Source organism: Rhinopithecus roxellana, chromosome 19, assembly GCF_007565055.1.
Source record: "Rhinopithecus roxellana isolate Shanxi Qingling chromosome 19, ASM756505v1, whole genome shotgun sequence".
NCBI classification, from domain to species: Eukaryota; Metazoa; Chordata; class Mammalia; order Primates; family Cercopithecidae; genus Rhinopithecus; species Rhinopithecus roxellana.
In genome coordinates, this window is record NC_044567.1 from 23108235 (window position 1) to 23130900 (window position 22666).

At 36.6% G+C, this 22666-nt stretch overlaps 1 protein-coding gene across 9 annotated transcripts in view; it reads left to right on the forward strand.

Moving 5' to 3' along the window:
* The window catches only part of BCAS3 (BCAS3 microtubule associated cell migration factor), a 733207-nt gene that overhangs the window by 347197 nt on the left and 363344 nt on the right, over positions 1-22666 (forward strand). For 5 of the 9 annotated variants that reach the window (XM_030922807.1, XM_030922806.1, XM_030922804.1 and 2 more), the window contains 2 exons: positions 5112-5156; positions 13424-13548. In XM_030922807.1, the coding sequence (XP_030778667.1) occupies positions 5112-5156; positions 13424-13548 (170 nt within the window). The remainder of the gene's footprint in view (positions 1-5111; positions 5157-13423; positions 13549-22666) is intronic. The other 4 variants (XM_010364078.2, XM_010364080.2, XM_010364079.2 and 1 more) reach the window with 1 other exon arrangement.

Sequence of the window (22666 nt, forward strand, 5' to 3'; positions counted from 1 at the left end):
ATCAGACTTGGCTATGCAAGTAAATGATATTGGCATATACTAGGCCTTGCAGAACTTCTATTCCTTATTTTAATTCAATTAGGTACACCTTGGCTTATTTACACAGTTTGGCCTGAGCCCTAAACTTTATAGGCAAAGTTTGGAGAATTAAATTGGAAATATTTGGAGAAAGACCCACCAGATAGAGATATCATAGCTTGGGTAATTCCCCACCTCATGTCTCTGCCTTATGTAACTACCAGTTCTTCATAACTAAGCAATGTATGTTTGGTTCCAGATATTAAATAATGGGCAACGTATTTTCATTGGAATATATATGGATGTGACTACATATGCAGTATATTTAACATAGTTTGAGTTCCAATTTTTCTGCTAAATCAGTGGAGTACTTAAACCACACCATAGTTCATTGCATGTTACCATAAATCTGGGAATGTTTTTTGGATGATGTCTACTATATACTATATGTGTGTGTGTGTGTGTGTGTGTGTGTATATATATATATATATATATATATATTTTTTTTTTTTTTTTTTGATATGGAGTCTCCTTGCTCTGTAGCCCAGGCTGGAGAGCAGTAGCATGATCTCAGCTCACTGCAAGCTCCACCTCCCAGATTCACGCCATTCTCCTGCCTCAGCCTCCCAAGTAGCTGGGACTACAGGTGCCCGCCACCATGCCCCACTAGTTTTTTTGTATTTTTAGTAGAGATGGGGTTTCACCATGTTAGCCAGGATGGTCTCGATCTCTTGACCTCGTGATACACCTGCCTCAGCCTCCCAAAGTGTTGGGATTACAGGCGTTAGCCACCGTACCCGGCCTATACCATAGTTTTAAAAGTCAGCAGGCATAAATTTCTACAGAAGTTTGACATTATTTATGTTATGGTAATCTCTTTTTTTGCCACATATAACAGAATTTTAACATTATCAATGTGTTTTTCCTAATGAAGAGTCACCCAGGCTCAAGTGTAGTAGTGTGATTGTAGTTTGCTGTGTCTTCAAACTCCTGGGCTCAAGTGATCATCCTGCTTCAACCTCCTGAGTAGGTGGCACTACAGGCATATGTCACCGCACCTGGCTAATTTTTTAAATTTTTTGTAGAGATGAGGCCTTGCTATATTGCCCAGTCTAGTCTTGAACTCCTACCCTCAATCAGTCCTGCCTTAGCCTGCCAAAGTGCTGGAATTATAGGCATGAGCTACCATGCTCAGCCTGCTAATGAAAATCTTCTAAATCTTGAGTTTGTCATTTAAAATTGGGTATCATGTGTATCTCAAATTAGACACTTGTCTGTTTTAGCTTCGATTTCCCCTACAGATCAATAGTTGACTACCAATAATACCTTAGGTCTCTTTGATAGTGAGCAATTAAAATTAATGAAAAATTCAAAGTAGAACTTAAAAATGATATTAGGAATAATTTACTGACATGCACGTGGGAAATGCGAGTTCACTTCAGTTGTTGTTTTAACAGAGGGCACACAGAATTTAGAAGTCATTAGCATCCCTAGAACTTATTTTTAGAGAAATATGGCTCTGTTTCAATATTTGACACATAATGTTGTATAGCTTTTTCTCTGCTTCATCTCTGTTTATTACTTTTAATATTTATATAGGCTCATTCTGATGTCTGTTCTGTGGCAGTGCCTGAATTGTCTTAGGACATGATTAATTGAAATTGAACAGATTATAGAGGATTGGAGGATTTCAAATCAAATCTAGTTTTACTTTTTTCCTATATTAAAAAAATTATTCATATTTGCCTTGTTTTTAGCTAGTAAGATTGAAGACTTTGTGGTACCATGTGGCATTCAACAAAATGCGTCAGTTGAATGACTTACATGGTGTTATGGTATATTATAAAACATAATTCTTTCCTATCTTCTGGGAGTCTCCCGAAGAAACCCTTTGAGAACTAATGGCTAGGTCATTTCACGGTGGCCTATACATAAGTCTGTAATATTTCTGGATTTTTAGTCTCTTTACCACATTTTCCTGAGATTTAAAAATCAGAATTCAGCTCAGAAGGGGTATAATTATGACAAATTGAGTAGGTTTTATATGGCAGGATTGTTAAGCCTGCTAAAATTTAGCGGTGATTGGAAAACACCAATTATTCAGATTTGAATATAGTAATTTGGGTTGCATGTGTTAATACAGAGAATATTTCATTCAGTATACACTCCCACTCATATTATCTTTTTTCTTTCCACCCTCATCTCGCTTTAATACAGTACTACAGCTGTGAACTTTTGGGAGGGGAGAGGGAAGTCATAGGTGAAGACAGCTGGATCATGGATTTGTACTTCGTGACTTTATATTTTCATTCCTTTGCTACTGAGGAAAGATGAAGCAGGCACATTTCAAAAGAACAGCTGACACTACCCTTACAAAGACAGTAATTCCATCAGTCACTATAATTCTTTGGAGTTTGTGGATCTTCTTTTACATGTATATGGCAGAGGTCTAGCTTGTAGGACTAGGCCAGAGGTGGGTGAGTATAGATTTTATACATGCCAAGTGTACATGCTAAACCAGGTTCTCACCTTGTCTCTCCAGCCCCCTTTCTCCTTGAGTTCTGTTAGCCAGTGAATCCTAGTTTGATTGCAGTAGGATAACTTTAAACTAACACAAGTGGGTCAAATTGTGAATAGTGAACCTTATTGTCTTCAAACTTAACAATGATGTTATTTATTTAGTACAGGCCTGCAAACTACAGTGTCTGGAGTTTTATGGTGCATTTTAGGGTCATGGTACAAGGAAGTAGCTGGAGAAATCTTGTTGGCAACATGTTACTGCCTGGAAAGGAAAATCTAGAGTTTTTTTTTTTTTTTTTTTTAAGTTTCTGTATTTTTCTTTGGTTAACATATATTTCCTTTTTACATAAAAGGAAACCTAAACCTGGAAGAAAGGTATTTACTGACGCTACAGGTAGGGAATATCAGATGGTCTTTTGAGTGTTTAGACACTTGAAGTTTTTGTTTCATTTTTGCTTGTTTGGTTTTTGCAATCAATGGAGAAACCTTTTAAGTAATAAGGACTGAGGTAAACTTCTAAATTCTTTATGATAAATCAGTAGGCTGATGTTCTGGATGAGATGGGAGACTACCCTGAGTAGGTGCAGTATGCACTAAAGAGCAACGTAAGCCTGGATGTTCCAGCTTACAGTCACTTTTGTCAGAATCGTTTGGACAATTTGGTTATTTCAGGTGTCTTTCCTAATTAGGTAAAATTAAGAGAAGTTGTATACTGTGTGACAACAAAAACCTCTTCGTTTTAGAGGTATTTGTAGGCATGTAGAAATAGCTTGAACCATTCCTTTTCCTGTCATTTCAGAACGGGCTCACCGTTCAGTTGAGAGATTGTACTCTTCAAGTAGTTTTAGTTATTTAAATCTGTGTTTGTCAAACTGCAAGCTGAGCTCTATTAACATTTTGGTTTGGAGGTAATTAGTCATGAAATCATATAAGGAGATTATGGCCAACATTTTTTTTTTCTTTAATGAAGTAGAATAGAATAAAATGCAATTCTGCCACTGGTTCTGCAGACCAGCAGCATTGTTGTTACCTAGGAGCTTATTGGAAATACAGAATCTCAGATCCCAGCCAGACCCACTGTGTTAGAATATGCATTTATCTGCATTGTAACATAATCCCAACATTAAATTAATGTTTATAAAACACTGAAATAAAAAATAGTAATGTTTATTACAAATAATGCATTCATTAAATTATTTATTAAGTAATAGTGTTTATTCCAAATAACACACTCATTAAATTATTGCTTCAGTCTTATTTGTGTGTATTCATGCACATACCAGCTTATATCTTAAAATGTATTTCTATGGGTTCACAGTCAAAAAAGTTTAAAATCTAGTATTTTAAATGTGGATGCTGCCATCGTATTGCTGGGTATGTTCTTATTACTAACTGAGAGAGAGCTATCCTTGCTTGGCATTGGCATCATCTCTAAAATTTTGTTTATGTTTTATCTGTCCCATTTTTCCTTCTACCTCAGTTTCTTCTGTGTTCCTTTCTTTGTATACAATGCGCTTCAAGCCTCAAAATTGTACTCACTGTCGTGAAAACATTTTTCTCAAGTTTTGCTTTCTGGTCAAATATACTCAGTTTACTGGGAAAAAGTTAAGGCTAATCAGCAAGATTTTTTTTTTTTTTTTAATTCTAGAACCAATTTTGAAGAAGGAAATACCCACATTTTACCAATGCGCTTTTCTCCTCCGTTTGTTATGGCTTCCAAATGTCAAATGTTACAGTGCCATTTGGTTTGGATGTCATTAAATCACTCAGTTTTCTTTATGTGCAGATATGCATGGTATATCTTAAATGCTGGGAACAGAATTTTGAGAATAAATATGTATAACATTGAAGTCTTACTTTATATCCCAGTTGTATTTAAAACACGTGATTGTAGCTTTAGTTTACTGTGTACTAACCTAACCTAGTGCAGACCAGGTAAAGGAAGCTAACCTCTTACACCACTATTAAGAGACATCCTAATTTCCTGGATTATGATCAAAAATAGAGAAAAATTATACTAGTTGTACTTAGTGTTTTTTCCTTTGACCAACAATATACAATTCAACGTATAATAAATAAGCAACTTGAAAAATATGTGCCTCTTTCTGTGGTTCTGAGACTGGAACCAGTGAAAAGTGGACAATGTCATGTCAAATTTTTTATCCAGTCATTGTTAGCTAATTTTAACCATTTTGTGTCACACAGCCACACATTGGTTGCTATTGATCTCGCTCTTCTCCATCTGGTTATTCCATTTAACTTATGCTTTGTTTTAAAGGGCTTCAGCAGTGAATTTTATTTTATTTTGACTTAGAAATACTACAGGGGTGCTCCAGAAAAGGGGGAGAAATAGAAAATTTTGAATCCCTAACTCTGAAAATTAAGGGCCTTGTTACTACACATCATTTTGTTTATTGGTTATGTCAGACAGTATATACAGCAGAATTGTAAATGATTACTAATTTTTTAGTTATTTTTATCCATACTCTATAACAGTATGATATACATGTATTTGCTAATGTTAAATGAGTTTTTCTCTAATTTTTTTGCATTTTTCCCCCTTTTCCATGAAGGCCTTATCTCTTTGGAGCGGGGTGTTTTTCCATAAAAGCTCCATGGTGAGTTCCAGTTCAGTCCCGCATGCCTCATTCATTTGCTGTACTCTCAAAAAGTAATTTGTTTTGTAGTTTTATTTCCAGTTGCATGGCCTGATCACAGATAGATGCACCAAGTTACTGAATAATTTGTAGACAGAACATGAATGTTGATATTTAAGCTTTAGAAAAGTGGTTTTCTTGGTTTCACTTCATTCTTTAAAAAGTAATAAAAAAAACAGATGAATTGTTTTTAAATAGAAGAATTCTCTCATAATGCTCATAAATATTACAAGACAAGGCTGATACTCAAGTTTAAAGCTCTGAGTATTATGGCGTTAGAAGTTCCCTACATATCATGCATAGCATTTGAGGACATGATTTATTTTGAAATATAAATATATTTAAGGTATACCAAAAGCGCCTTATAAAATTTTTGTTGCATTTTGTTCTGTTTTTGAATAGTTTAGGTATTTAAGAAGCTACGTAATGACGAAATATATATTTTACATAAAACCTCCTAAATTATTATTTTGAATTATTAGCCCATACTCATCATAGCTTAATTATTTAATAAATTATTTCATATCAATGCATAGAATACAGCTTTGTCAGTCTTAGGAAGGTCATAGAAAATAATTAGAATATGTTTAATACTTTCATGTAAAGATGGGAAGTAGAATGTGTTAAGAATGGTATAAATTGTTTAATGGTTAAGAGTCAGACTGCCTGGGTCTTAGATCCCAATTCACACACTTACTAGCTATATGATTTGGGGGGAATTTTCTAAAATCTTTCTATCTTTTATTCCTTATGTATTAAATGTACCTATGTAATGGACTCACTATGAGTATTAAATAAACTGATACATACCTCAGTATGTGTTACTATATAACCGTGCCTGGCACATAGTAAATGTGCAGTAAATATTAGCTGCTACCACTGTTTCTTTTCCAGTTTCAGGGAAAAATACCATGTTTCAAAAGAAGCTTCTTTAAATTAGATTATGTTTTTCACTTTTAAGGATATGTTAACCAGTGTGAAGTTTTGAGAAATGTAAGCTATATTAATTTTATTAATTTAGTCAGAATACTGAAAAGAGTTCTGCACATAATATGTGTAGTTCTCATAACTGTTAACTGGGGATTGTTCATACTGTTCTATTACACTAGAAAAAAACATTCAATGTTGATATATTCCTATTTATTTGTAATATTGAAAGCAAAATTCAGATTCAAAAATTCACACTGGAATTATTTACCTTAAATTCCTATGTTAAAAAAAGTATGTTACATGCGTAATTCTTTTGTATTATTTTATATAGTCATCCAAACTCAACTATCCAATGTTTTTTTCTCTTGGACAGAAAACAGCTTAAATAGTTCTTTAAGGTTAATTATTATTTGACACAAATTTATTTCAATGTTTTTATGCCATAGGAAGATCGGAAAATTTTGTTATCACTTAAGAATAGGTGACATAAAACAAATCAACATAAAATTTTCCTCCTTGAAAACTATAATTAGACACAGTTTTCAAAACTATTCTAAACAAATTCAGGATATACATGAATATAAATCTCATGAAAGTCGATCTTTATTCATTTTGTTAACCAGATGTCTTCTAAAAACAAATAAGATACACAGATCTTACTTATGAGCCTTCCAGTGATCAGTGAATTTTAAATGCCACATTCAACATATGACAGAATTTCTTTGTAGAGTAAACTTAGAATTAAATTCCATTTTAGGATAAATTCTTCTAAGTACAAAGCAAGGAGTTTTAGTATGTTAATAAAGATTGAAGTTTTGCATAGAAGTAAAAGATGGAATAACAACTGTTGTATGTTAAGTAAGTAAAGCTCATTCCTCCAACAGCTTGTGTGCTCCTCACATTTAAGCAAAAGCACTTGTCAACCAGAAATGATTTGAGGTTGAAACAAGATTAAAAGAGCCAGATTAAAGAAAGGGATATATGAAATATAGTAGACTTTTAAATCATTGCCTGTCTTTTAGAAGACTGCTTTGTGGTTTGTTTGATGCCATCGTTAGCTCACAAGAAACTCGTTTTTAGTCACTTATACTAGACTAAAAGGTCCTTCTTTAAAATGTTACTTTCTCAGTGGTGCATGTTTTTTCCATTAAGATCTTAATGAAACCTCAAATTAAGGCAGCAAATGAATATAAATTTGACAACTTCTTCCATGTTGTTTATAAGAGCTCCTTTGTTTTAATAGTTTTTGCTATTTTTCCATGTTATTTAGCATTCAATCGGAGAATGTTTTTATTTACTGTTCTGAAATAAAACATTATGCTAAATAAATATGTTTTTAGTATATCCAGTTATAGGGTAATATAGGTATTTTGGATGAAAAATGAGATTTTTAAATGAAATGTAAATTTTCTACAAACTTTTTATTAGTTTCAAGTTGCAATGTTAACATTTAGCTAAGAATTTGCTTTTGGTATACCACAATTTCTGCCAGTTCTTTATTCTCCATTAAACAGGTTTAGTCCTTTACATTCATGTACTTTCAGATGAGTCAGTTATAAAATAAAGTCATTCCCTTTGGTAACAAAATAAGCTTGTTCAAAAGTAAACTATGCGTCTTCAACATTTTAGTCACTTTGGACTTCCCTGGTATTATGTGTCGTCTAGGTTAGTTTAACTAGGATATTTGAGTTTGGATGACTATATAAAATAATACAAAAGAATTACACATGTAACATACTGTTTTTAACATAGGAATTTGAGATAAATAATTCCAGTGTGAATTTTTGAATCTGAATTTTACTTTCAATATTACAAATAAATAGGAATGTATCAAGCTCCAAATCTGCATGTAGTATTTAAGCTACTTTTTAAGCAATTTTTTAAGCAATTTGTGAATTGCTTATCAAAAAATATGCATGACAGGTAGACAATGGGTAGTCCATATGAGTATATTTCTTCCTCCTAAAATGTCTTCATATTTTATAGGGGTAAATTTTAAAGAATTAAAATTTTCATAATATAAAGTTTTAACTAGCATTTTCTAAGAGTTTTGATCAAGATATAAATAGTTCATGTAAAACTAATCTTGTTCTCTTAATTATTTTAAAATTTTATGATTTTATTTTTTGAAAGGTACAATTTGTATGGAGAGGAGAATTTATTCTTACCTGCCACATTTACACAAATCTGTTAGACCTTTAAGAAAAATTTATGAAAGAATGGAATAATTTTAGACAGATTATTAATATCTTTAGTTCTTTGAAATAAAATGCTTCCAATTTTCCCATTTAGGTCTTATTTTAGAAGCTAAGATTGAGAATGAGAGAAAACTTCTAAAAGAATATAAAGAATATTTTTTCTTCTTTTATAGAAAGCTATTATACCACTTGTAATACTTAGATCAATATTAGGTCTTACATTTAAACTGAAACATTGACTATTCTTTTATGTTTTAAAAATGAAAAGAAACAGTGCTTCTGTCTCATGTTAGGTCCTTCCATGCTTGTGTCCTTCTACACAAGGCACTGGAGCACATTGCTGCTTATCATGCTGTCCACAGATACTTCACATCTGTCCTATTCAGATGGAGATCATTGTCCTGTAATTTTTAAGCAGATATCGTTAGAATTTTGTGCTCTTTTTTTTTTCTCTTTGCAGTTGAATGTGGAGGAAAAAATAGGCCAGAGAAATTCAGTATGTTGACTTGGCTGGATTACGTATAAAGCCCAAGGGAAGAAAAATGGGGAACTTCAGTAGCCTTTGCAAATATTTTTGAAGTCCTAGTAATGTTAATATCCCTACAACTTCTTCTGATTGCAGTGAAAATGATTCTCATTCTATGGTTATACAGTTAAGCGTTTCCTCACAGGAAATGACAAAGAGTTAAACTCGTGATTTTTAATTTAGCATCTTATTTGTTAATATGGTTATTTGGTTTTTTTTGTTTGCTTGTGTGTTTGTTTTTCTTTTGATTACATTGATTCGTATCAGGCTTAGTAAATATGATGTTTTATGATTGTCATTTTTTCTGAGATGCTGAAAGATTCATTCTGTTTTTCTTTTATTTTTTGCTCAGAAGTTAAGTCAAATTTTTAAAAATTGTTGAACATGGGGTTATGTATGAAAAGCTAAGGATAGTTAAAGGAGCAGGAATTATCAGTAGAAAGGAGTCCATCAGGAGTATGTCTTGTCATGTATAACCATTTTTAAAAAATGGATGGGTCCACATAATCAATACAGTTAAACTTTTGGGCACCAATATAAATTTAAATATTTTTATATAATTGTATTATTAACTTAATAAATGATTAAATAAATGAGAGAAGGCATCCAGACACCCAGAGAAATTCTTTCTAAACTTGCAAATGTTCTGTAATGAGATTTTTTAAAGACCCCTTTTGGAGGAGAAAGGGAGATGTTGAGAACAAGACAGAAAATAAAAGGTTAGCATTGGAGTTCTTTCCTATGAGGATTGGGTCACCAATCTGTAAATTTATATAATATACAAAGCTAGCACTTTTCTAATACATTCACATATGTATCATTTTTCAATATTTTATCTTTCCATCAACAGAAGGTTATTTTGTGATAGAAATATGCTAGGTCATTGTGGAAAAGTTCATATGTGGTATGTCACTGGCATATTGCTAGAAAAGCCCTTCTACTTCTGCCAAGCTTTCTTGGACTTTTAAAAACTTAGGATGAAGGGCAGATTGAACCCAAGTTAAAATTTCTAACTTTGAATGTATCCCATAGAAGATATTTTATTCATAACGTTCTTTTTATTAGATTATTTCTCCTTTTTATTCCTCTGCAAATCTTAAAGACACGCACATATTTTTATGTTTTTATTTTGCTGAAATACCACAATCATTCCAGATTATAGATTGATTATAGATTGATGATAGAAATAACTTGGTATGAATGTGTTTACCCAATATGCTTCATACCCAACACACAACACTATGTTATGTAGCAGATAGTAAGTTATTTTCAGGGTGAAAACTCTGATTTTTACTAATGGATAGTAAGCAGATAGTAAGTTATTTTCAGGGTGAAAACTCTGATTTTTACTAATGGAATTTAAGGCCCTATGAGAGGAAAAGAGAAATGATGAAATATAAGAATAAAAATGATAATTCTTTACTGAAATTAAGCATAGTTTTACTATAAAATACTTATTCTCTGTAGGAGATACTGAGCTTATGTAAAAATAACATTGTGTTGATGCTTTTTACTTGTGTGTTCCAAAACAGAATTATATGTAACTTATAGATGTATAAGAGATTTTAGCTTTTGACATGAGCTGATTAGACTGTAAGCTAGTAAACATACAAAGAATATTGTTTGTATGTCAAGAAACTAAATTGATGTCTTCTCTTTTTTTTTTTTTTTTGAGACGGAGTCTCGCTCTGTCGCCCAGGCTGGAGTGCAGTGGTGCGATCTCGGCTCACTGCAAGCTCCGCCTCCCGGGTTCACGCCATTCTCCTGCCTCAGCCTCCAGAGTAGCTGGGACTACAGGCACTCGCCACCACGCCCGGCTAATTTTTTTTTTTTTTTTTTGTATTTTTAGTAGAGACGTGGTTTCACCGTGTTAGCCAGGATGGTCTCGATCTCCTGACCTCGTGATCTGCCTGCCTTGGCTTCCCAAAGTGCTGGGATTACAGGCATGAGCCACCGTGCCCAGCCCATTTTTCTGCTTTTTATTATCATGTTAGAAAGTTTGCCATCTGGCCTGGAAGCAACTATTTTTAAGTCTGTTTAGGATGCATACTTCAGAGGGACCATATTTTCTCTTAAGAAGGGGCATGCTCACTTGTTACCACATGATTTAAAAACAACAACAGTGACATCCAGTAATTGGCAAAGAGCTTTGAGTTTGTCCCATTGAAGCTTGTTGGTACATTGTAGTAGCTTTGTTCTCTGATGGTGATTCTAGTAAAAGCACATAGTCGCACAATTGCAAACTGCTTTCAAAAAAATTCTACAATACTTTTCTCTCTCCCATTCCCCTAGCCCCATTCTCCTAAAACTCCTAAGGGTTAAAAAATAACCAGTGGTACCGCTAAGATACCAGTTAGAGGAATTTGTCAGTTCAATGATAGTAGTTTAGTGATGGAAATAAAAACTTAGAAAGAAACCTTATATTCTCAGGTAATGCAGCAGAGAGCATCATAACCAGAAAGAACAATTCTGATGTCAGTGACCCAGATACCACGGGAAGGTGCATATTTGTTCAGGTATAGGGCAGAGGAGAGTCTTCCTTTCTGGAGGCAGCTTATTGCAGTTGTGACAGATGCAAGTATGAAGACTTGAAACAGTTTATAGAGCCAGATTCATTTCCCCACAGAAACTTTTTATTTAAGAACGATGTCTTTATTCCCTGTCACTGGAAGTCTCACTGTGACTGGTTGACATTCTAGGCATGGATGTTTTTTTGTTGCAGGAATAATGAGAAGTGTTTTAAGAAATATTAATGGTAGAAGAGGTTTCTTTCGTATATAGTAATATGCATTTCTATGGATTTTGTTCAAAGTTGGGAGACCAAAGGGACCAATCATAGTTGCCTCTGATCCAGACTTAGCCTTCCTTAGAGGAAGATGTTAAAACAAGTCTCAGGAAATAAGATGTTTGAGCGACTATTTAAAATGTCATAGGAACTGGGAAACTGAGATTACCAAAGCAAAGTCTGATTTTTTTGAAGATTAGGTTAGGACCGAGGGCCATATAGAAGAGTTAGTATTTGCTGAGTACTGTGATATAGGAAAGTACTGCCCTGGGAACTTTACCTGCTTTGTCTAATATAGTGGTTCTCAGAGTTGAGCATGCATCAGAATCATCTGGAGGATTTGTTTCAAAACACAGATTGTTGGGCTCCATTCCCAGAGTTTCTGATTTAGTAGGTCTGGGATGGGGTCTATGAGTATTTGCTTGCACTCCTAAGAAGTCCTCAGGTGGTACTATGAGCTGGGGACAGTGCTTTGAGACAATATAGTCGTTAAAATAATCCTGTGAAGTAGGTATTACTATTTCTGTTTTACATATTAGTAGTCTGAGCTCTGAGAGGTTAAATGACTTAACCAAAAGTCACACAGCTCAGAGGTGACAGCGCTGGGATTCAGCTACATGTTTCTTCCTGACTCCAAAACTATCTCTTTCCATCCCACCATACTTTTACTAAAGGATGAAGGGAAATCAAAAATTGAGCAAAATAAGGTAGAACCAATGTTGATGTTGGAGGCTGACTAGCAGAGGGGAACATCAGAGCTCTAGTTTTTATTGTTTCCTACCTGGGCTGTCATCTTGACCAGTGCACAATGAGGCTACTGGTTTATGAATTAGAGAAAATAATTTATCAAAGGTGGTTGGCAAAATTGCTTTGGGAAGCCCTTAATAAACCAAAAGAGAACAGAAATATGGGACTGAAAAGATGTGAGGTCAATAGTAGAAGCTGAGTATGAAAACTTATTTGTGGGAAGCAGGGGAGAGCAACTTCTTTTTAATGGCAGTGACAGGAAGTAATGGCAGTTACTAAAGGTGTCCTCAGACACATGAGCAACAGAAAAGATTGAGGTTTGAGAGGCTATTGATATATAACTCCACCTTGGTCTTTTTCACTGAACAAAAATAGACACATCATTTTCACAAATCCAAGAAGAAAAAGAGACAACAGAAAGATCAGTGAATCTAATTGCATTAGGTGATTCGATATTCTTCCCTTACACTGTCTAACTCTCCATAGCATTGTGGCTGAGAGAGCATTTTCAAGGCTTCATTCTGTATCACCTCATTTTCATCCATGCTATCTCCATTCATTTGTACTGTTAATCCCGCATCTTATAGATTGGTGCAAAAGTAATTTCACATTTTGCCACTAAAGGCAGTGGCAAAAACTGCAATTACTTTTGCATCAACCTAATATATATAAAAATGAAGTAATAAACCATTTTATTATTGTGAGATGTTCATGCTGGTACTATTGCTTCACTTTGAATTTCTAGGAAAGTGTTATTCATCTGAAAAGAAGTGACTTGGATTTTGCCAGCACATACTTAAAAAGGAGTTGATTTTTATTGGTTTTATAAATGTTGCTCTCTTTACAAAACTCTGGAACTTTGAAATAATTCTACTTTTACTCCAGAACATAGTCTCACATCACCATTTATTACTTAAGGCAAAATGCATGTTCATATTGGAGGATTTGAATAGGGGTGGAATTTAAAGGAAAAACTGTCATTACCTAAAGGAGTGTCATTTCATCATGATAATTGATTTTTACTGTTATTTTATTTTTTAAGCAAAGTTAAACCTCCTCCACAAATTTCACCCAGCAAATCGATGGGCGGAGAATTTTGTGTGGCTGCTATCTTTGGAACATCCAGGTCATGGTTTGCAAATAATGCAGGTCTGAAAAGAGAAAAAGGTATGTATTTTGACTGAAAAATGAATGTTGTGTTTGTAATTTTTGCTTCTTAAGGAAAATTGTTAGCAGTTCCCTTAGAATAATCTTGTACCCAGTAGTCTGGAAACCAATTTTTTTTTTTATTATAAATCTGAAAATCTGAAATTCTAATACATAGAACTATTTTTTTATTTTTTTTATTTTTTATTTTTATTATACTTTAAGTTCTAGGGTACACGTGCATAACGTGCAGGTTTGTTACATATGTATACTTGTGCCATGTTGGTGTGCTGCACCCATCAACTCGTCAGCACCCATCAAGTCATCATTTATATCATGTATAACTCCCCACTGCAATTCCTCCCCCCTCCCCCCTCCCCATGATAGGCCCCAGTGTGTGATGTTCCCCTTCCCGAGTCCAAGTTTCCTCATTGTTCAGTTCCCACCTATGAGTGAGAGCATGCGGTGTTTGGTTTTCTCTTCTTGTGATAGTTTGCTAAGAATGATGGTTTCCAGCTGCATCCATGTCCCTACAAAGGACGCAAACTCATCCTTTTTTATGGCTGCATAGTATTCCATGGTGTATATGTGCCACATTTTCTTAATCCAGTCTGTCACAGATGGATATTTGGGTTGATTCCAAGTCTTTGCTATTGTGAATAGTGCCGCAATAAACATACGTGTGCATGTGTCTTTGTAGTAGAATAATTTATAATCCTTTGGGTATATACCCAGTAGTGGGATGGCTGGGTCCTATGGTACATCTAGTTCTAGATCCTTGAGGAATTGCCATACTGTTTTCCATAATGGTTGAACTAGTTTACAAACCCACCAACAGTGTAAAAGTGTTCCTATTTCTCCACATCCTCTCCAACACCTGTTGTTTCCTGATTTTTTAATGATTGCCATTCTAACTGGTGTGAGATGGTATCTCATTGTGGTTTTGATTTGCATTTCTCTGATGGCAAGTGATGATGAGCATTTTTTCATGTGTCTGTTGGCTGTATGAATGTCTTCTTTTGAGAAATGTCTGTTCATATCCTTTCCCCACTTTTTGATGGGGTTGTTTGTTTTTTTCTTGTATATTTGTTTGAGTTCTTTGTAGATTCTGGATATTAGCCCTTTGTCAGATGAGTAGGTTGCAAAAATGTTCTCCCATTCTGTAGGTTGCCTGTTCACTCTGATGGTAGTTTCTTTTGCTGTGCAGAAGCTCTTTAGTTTAATTAGATCCCATTTGTCAATTTTTGCTTTTGCTGCCGTTGCTTTTGGTGTTTTAGACATGAAGTCCTTGCCCATGCCTATGTCCTGAATAGTACTACCTAGATTTTCTTCTAGGGTTTTTATGGTATTAGGTCTAACATTTAAGTCTCTAATCCATCTTGAATTAATCTTCATATAAGGAGTAAGGAAAGGATCCAGTTTCAGCTTCCTACTTATGGCTAGCCAATTTTCCCAGCACCATTTATTAAATAGGGAATCCTTTCCCCATTTCTTGTTTCTCTCAGGTTTGTCAAAGATCAGATGGCTGTAGATGTGTGGTATTATTTCCGAGGACTCTCTTCTGTTCCATTGGTCTATATCTCTGTTTTGGTACCAGTACCATGCTGTTTTGGTTACTGTAGCCTTGTAGTATAGTTTGAAGTCAGGTAGCGTGATGCCTCCAGCTTTGTCCTTTTGACTTAGGATAGTCTTGGCAATGCGGGCTCTTTTTTGGTTCCATATGAACTTTAAAGCAGTTTTTTTCCAATTCTGTGAAGAAACTCATTGGTAGCTTGATGGGGATGGCATTGAATCTATAAATAACCTTGGGCAGTATGGCCATTTTCACGATATTGATTCTTCCTATCCATGAGTATGGTATGTTCTTCCATTTGTTTGTGTCCTCTTTGATTTCACTGAGCAGTGGTTTGTAGTTCTCCTTGAAGAGGTCCTTTACATCCCTTGTAAGCTGGATTCCTAGGTATTTGATTCTCTTTGAAGCAATTGTGAATGGAAGTTCATTCCTGATTTGGCTCTCTGCTTGTCTGTTACTGGTGTATAAGAATGCTTGTGATTTTTGCACATTAATTTTGTATCCTGAGACTTTGCTGAAGTTGCTTATCAGCTTAAGGAGATTTTGGGCTGAGACGATGGGGTTTTCTAAATATACAATCATGTCATCTGCAAACAGGGACAATTTGACTTCATCTTTTCCTAACTGAATACCCTTGATTTCTTTCTCTTGCCTGATTGCCCTAGCCAGAACTTCCAACACTATGTTGAATAGGAGTGGTGAGAGAGGGCATCCCTGTCTTGTGCCAGTTTTCAAAGGGAATTTTTCCAGTTTTTGCCCATTCAGAATGATATTAGCTGTGGGTTTGTCATAAATAGCTCTTATTATTTTGAGGTACGTTCCATCAATACCGAATTTATTGAGCGTTTTTAGCATGAAGGGCTGTTGAATTTTGTCAAAAGCCTTTTCTGCATCTATTGAGATAATCATGTGGTTCTTGTCTTTGGTTCTGTTTATATGCTGGATTACGTTTATTGATTTGTGAATGTTGAACCAGCCTTGCATCCCAGGGATGAAGCCCACTTGATCATGGTGGATAAGCTTTTTGATGTGCTGCTGAATCCGGTTTGCCAGTATTTTATTGAGAATTTTTGCATCGATGTTCATCAGGGATATTGGTCGAAAATTCTCTTTTTTTGTTGTGCCTCTGCCAGGCTTTGGTATCAGGATGATGTTGGCCTCATAAAATGAGTTAGGGAGGATTCCCTCTTTTTCTATTGATTGGAATAGTTTCAGAAGGAATGGTACCAGCTCCTCCTTGTACCTCTGGTAGAATTCAGCTGTGAATCCATCTGGTCCTGGACTTTTTTTGGTGGGTAGGCTATTAATTGTTGCCTCAATTTCAGAGCCTGCTATTGGTCTATTCAGGGATTCAACTTCTTCCTGGTTTAGCCTTGGGAGAGGGTAAGTGTCCAGGAAATTATCCATTTCTTCTAGATTTTCTAGTTGATTTGCGTAGAGGCGTTTATAGTATTCTCTGATGGTTGTTTGTATTTCTGTGGGGTCAGTGGTGATATCCCCTTTATCATTTTTTATTACATCTATTTGATTCCTCTCTCTTTTCTTCTTTATTAGCCTTGCTAGCGGTCTGTCAATTTTGTTGATCTTTTCAAAAAACCAACTCCTGGATTCATTGATTTTTTGGAGGGTTTTTTGTGTCTCTATCTCCTTCAGTTCTGCTCTGATCTTAGTTATTTCTTGCCTTCTGCTAGCTTTTGAATGTGTTTGCTCTTGCCTCTCTAGTTCTTTTAATTGTGATGTTAGAGTGTCAATTTTAGATCTTTCCAGCTTTCTCTTGTGGGCATTTAGTGCTATAAATTTCCCTCTACACACTGCTTTAAATGTGTCCCAGAGATTCTGGTATGTTGTATCTTTGTTCTCATTGGTTTCAAAGAACATCTTTATTTCCGCTTTCATTTCGCTATGTACCCAGTAGTCATTCAGGAGCAGGTTGTTCAGTTTCCATGTAGTTGAGCGGTTTTGATTGAGTTTCTTAGTCCTGAGTTCTAGTTTGATTGCACTGTGGTCTGAGAGACAGTTTGTTATAATTTCTGTTCTTTTACATTTGCTGAGGAGTGCTTTACTTCCAATTATGTGGTCAATTTTGGAATAAGTGCGATGTGGTGCTGAGAAGAATGTATATTCTGTTGATTTGGGGTGGAGAGTTCTATAGATGTCTATTAGGTCTGCTTGGTGCAGAGATGAGTTCAATTCCTGGATATCCTTGTTAACTTTCTGTCTCGTTGATCTGTCTAATGTTGACAGTGGAGTGTTGAAGTCTCCCATTATTATTGTATGGGAGTCTAAGTCCCTTTGTAAGTCTCTAAGGACTTGCTTTATGAATCTGGGTGCTCCTGTATTGGGTGCATATATATTTAGGATAGTTAGCGCTTCCTGTTGAATTGATCCCTTTACCATTATGTAATGGCCTTCTTTGTCTCTTTTGATCTTTGATGGTTTAAAGTCTGTTTTATCAGAGACTAGGATTGCAACCCCTGCTTTTTTTTTTGTTCTCCATTTGCTTGGTAGATCTTCCTCCATCCCTTTATTTTGAGCCTATGTATGTCTCTGCATGTGAGATGGGTCTCCTGAATACAGCAGACTGATGGGTCTTGACTCTTTATCCAGTTTGCCAGTCTGTGTCTTTTAATTGGAGCATTTAGTCCATTAACATTTAAGGTTAATATTGTTATGTGTGAACTTGATCCTGCCATTATGATATTAACTGGTTATTTTGCTCGTTAGTTGATGCAGTTTCTTCCTAGCCTCGATGGTCTTTACATTTTGGCATGTTTTTGCAATGGCTGGTAGCGGTTGTTCCTTTCCATGTTTAGGGCTTCCTTCAGGGTCTCTTGTAAGGCAGGCCTGGTGGTGACAAAATCTCTAAGCATTTGCTCATCTGTAAAGGATTTTATTTCTCCTTCACTTATGAAACTTAGTTTGGCTGGATATGAAATTCTGGGTTGAAAATTCGTTTCTTTAAGAACGTTGAATATTGGCCCCCACTCTCTTCTGGCTTGTAGAGTTTCTGCCGAGAGATCTGCTGTTAGTCTGATGGGCTTCCCTTTGTGGGTAACCCGACCTTTCTCTCTGGCTGCCCTTAAGATTTTTTCCTTCATTTCAACTTTGGTGAATCTGGCAATTATGTGTCTTGGAGTTGCTCTTCTGGAGGAGTATCTTTGTGGCGTTCTCTGTATTTCCTGAATTTGAATGTTGGCCTGCCCTACTAGGTTGGGGAAGTTCTCCTGGATGATATCCTGAAGAGTGTTTTCCAACTTGGTTCCATTTTCCCCCTCACTTTCAGGCACCCCAATCAGACGTAGATTTGGTCTTTTTACATAATCCCATACTTCTTGCAGGCTTTGTTCATTTCTTTTTCTTCTTTTTTCTTTTGGTTTCTCTTCTCGCTTCATTTCATTAATTTGTTCCTCAATCGCTGATACTCTTTCTTACAGTTGATCGAGTCCGTTACTGAAGCTTGTGCATTTGTCACGTATTTCTCGTGTCATGGTTTTCATCTCTGTCATTTCGTTTATGACCTTCTCTGCATTAATTAGTCTAGCTGTCAATTCTTCCACTCTTTTTTCAAGATTTTTCATTTCTTTGCGCTGGGTACGTAACTCCTCCTTTAGCTCTGAGAAGTTTGATGGACTGAAGCCTTCTTCTCTCATCTCGTCAAAGTCATTCTCTGACCAGCTTCGATCCGTTGCTGGCGATGGGCTGCGCTCCTTTGCAGGGGGAGATGCGCTCTTATTTTTTGAATTTCCAGCTTTTCTGCCCTGCTTTTTCCCCATCTTTGTGGTTTTATCTGTCTCTGGTCTTTGATGATGGTGACGTACTGATGGGGTTTTGGTATAGGTGTCCTTCCTGTTTGATAGTTTTCCTTCTGACAGTCAGGACCCTCAGCTATAGGTCTGTTGGAGATTGCTTGAGGTTCACTCCAGACCCTGTTTGCCTGGGTATCAGCAGCAGAGGTTGCAGAAGATAGAATATTGCTGAACAGCGAGTGTACCTGTCTGATTCTTACTTTGGAAGCTTCCTCTGAGTGGTGTACTCCACCCTGTGAGGTGTGCGGTGTCAGACTGCCCCTAGTGGGGGATGTCTCCCAGTTCGGCTCCTCAGGGGTGAAGGACCCACTTGAGCAGGCAGTCCGTCCGTTCTTAGATCTCAGCCTCCATGTTGGGAGATCCACTGCTCTCTTCAAAGCTGTCAGACAGAGTCGTTCGCGTCTGCACAGGCCTCTGCTGCTTCCCCTGTTGTGCCCTGTCCCCAGAGGTGGAGTCTCAGTTCAAAATGCAGAAATCACTGGTCTTCTGTGTCGCTTGCACTGGGAGTTGGAGACTGGAGCTGTTCCTATTCGGCCATTTTGCTCCGCCCCCACCGGAAACCAATTTTTTAAAATGTAATTAGCATGTCACTGCTCAACTGCTCAAGCCTAGTCAAGAAGAAAAACTATCCTCTCAGTATGAACGTTAAATGAATTGCCCACTGAGTCATTTTGTTTTGTTTTGTTGGTGACAGTCTACAGGTGATCTCAGTGCTATCAATTCTATACCCATTTTATACCTTTTACATTTTTACAAGCTAGTTTCACTCCTTGTCTATGAAGGATGGAGGGGAAAAGCCTCATTGTCCCTATTTTAGAGATGAAGAACTTGAGAACAGCAAGTTTAAATATCTTAGCTAAAAACACTGGTTAGTTAGGCAGTGGAATCAGAGTTTCAAACCAGATTTTCTCATGTTAAAAATCTTCACATTAAAAAAAGCAACAACTCTACCATGTTTTAAAAACACAACTAAGGCCAGGTGCAGTGGCTCATGCCTGTACTCCCAGCACTTTGGGAGGCTGAGGTGGGCGGATCACAAGGTCAGGAGATCGAGACCAACATGGCCAACATGGTGAAACCCTGTATCTACTAAAAATACAAAAATTAGCTGGGCGTGGTGGTGCACGCTTGTAATCCGAGCTACTCGGGAGGCTGAGGCAGGAGAATCACTTGAACTCAGGAGGTGGAGGTTGCAGTGGGCCAAGATTGCACCACTGTACTCCAGCCTGGCAACAGAACAAGACTCCATCTCAAATACAAACAAACAGACAAACAAAAAAGCCAAAAAAGGTAACAGCCTGCTACTGAGAAATAAGGCTCAGCTTTTGTGGTTACCATTGCTCCTTTGAATTAATATACAGTAGTCCCTCCTTATCTGTGGAGGATACATCCAAGACCCTCTGTGGATGGCTGAAACCTTGGATGGTACGGAGCCCTATATGGTACAATGCTTTTCAGTCTAATAACTGAGACAGGTACTATGGGACTAATGGGCTGGTAGCATATACAGAGTGGATATGCTGGACAAAGGATGATTCATGTCCCAGGCAGGACAGACGGGACAACGAGAGATTTCACCACGCTACTCAGTCTGCCATTTGAAGCTTATGAATTGTTTATTTCTGGAATTTTCCATTTAACATTTTTGGACCGCAGTTGACTATGGGTAACTGAACTCGCACCTAAGGAGGGACTACTGTAGTTATTATCTTTTTAATCCCTGCTTTGATCACCAGGGTCTATACCTAAAATGTTTATAGGATTAATGCTTTATAGCATAGGAATCCTTATTGCTTCTGTTTCGAAGAGAATGCCTACATTCATAAACACAGTATATATAATTTTGAATGTTATGATTTTCCCCTTAATATTTTAGTATTATTAAAGTAGGTCACAAACTGGGTTGTTACTGGGGCACTTCTCAGGTGAGTTCCACAGGCTGTATTGTTCTTGGCAAAATGGCCCTCCTTTATGCTAACACTGGCAGTCAGACATGAGCCCTTTCTCTGTTATCGCCTTTCAGTGACCCTTTCCTTGGTAATGGGATCTCAGGCGCAGCAGGTTCCTTACCTAAGTGGAAGAGGATACTGTTAAGTATGCAAGCCTTCCATTTCCTTATCCCATCTTTATTTTTTTGTTACCTCCTTAGGTGTAATGATGCTATCGAAAGGACTTTTTGTTGCTATTAAAAACCTTCTGAGAAGCTCAATTTCAAATGCTTCTCCCTTCTGTTCTAATTACCTTTTTAACTTGCTACTCCTTTATGTCCCGCTGGCTGATCATTAGCCATTTTCTCAAATCAGCTGTAATTGATTCGCCTGACACAGAGATAAGATGACCCACCCAGCATTCATGAGTGATTGTATATACTCCTAAGTTTACTGTAAAACCCGAGAGAGGACTAAACCTGTTTTGCTAGTGAGTACATGTGTATTCCTTATAAAGTCAGTTGATTAGATCCATACTAAGCACCTAAGTGCTCAAAGTATGGCTAATCTCCGTTTACCATGGGGCCAGTGATCCCATGGGGAGAAAGAAGAGGATTTGGGGAAGGGGATGCACATGCATGCATGTGTATGTGTGTTGAACAGACTTTATTTTCTAAAGGAGCTTTAGGTTCACAGCCAAATGAGCAGAAGGTCCAGAGATTTTTCCGTATATACCTTCTGTCTCCACACATGCAAAGCCTCTTATTATCAGTATCCCCCGCCAGAGTGATACGTGTGTTTGAATTGATGAACCTACATTGACACATCAAATGTTTTTTGTTTGTTTTGATCCACAAATTTAAGTTCTAAATTTAAGTTTTCTGAGAAAAAAAAATAAATGAGACATTAAGCTGATTTAAGCATACAAGTAACCTTTCATGCGAGTCATTTGGTACATCCAGGGTAACTAAATCCTAGTCCATACGTTATTCCTTTTCAGTTAGTCCGTTCCCTGATATCGTTCATTTTTCATAATGTGGGACAAATTACATTGTAGACAAGTACAAAAGTCTATAAAGTATTTTACTATATTAGGTTTTGGGGCATAGTCATATCATTCTTAAAATAAGTTGCTTAAGATTGAAAATACTCTGATATCATAGACATTTTCATATTCACTAGCATGTACTTATACAAGGCAACCTTTAGGCAAGGAACAAGCACCATATGAAAAAATTCCTGTCGTCTGAGCATGGTGGCTCACGCCTGTAATCCCAGCACTTTGAGAGGCTGAGGTGCACAGATCACCTGAGGTCAGGAGTTCGAGACCAGCCTGACCAACACGGCGAAACCCTGCGTCTACTAAGAATACAAAAATTACCCCGTCTCTACTAAAAAAAAGACAAATAACTAGCTGGGTGAGGTGGCGGGTGCCTGTAGTCCCAGCTACACGGGAGGCTGAGGTAGGAGAATGGCATAAACCCAGCAGGCGGAGCTTGCAGTGAGCTGAGATCCGGCCACTGCACTCCAGCCTGGGTGACAGAGCGAGACTCCATCTCAAAAAAAAAAAAAAGAATACAAAAATTAGCCGGGTGTGGTGACAGGAGCCTGTAATCCCAGCCACTCGGGAGGCTGAGGCGGGAGAACTGCTTGAACCAGGGAGGCGGCAGCCTGAGCAACAAGAGCAAAACTCCATCTCAAAAAAAAAGAAAAAAAGAAAAAGGAAAAATTCCTGTCTTTTCACTTTCTCTGAGCAGCCTCAGGAGCAGACTGATAAGATCATTAACTGTGAAAATTATTCTGTGCTTCTTTTATGCCATCATAACACATCA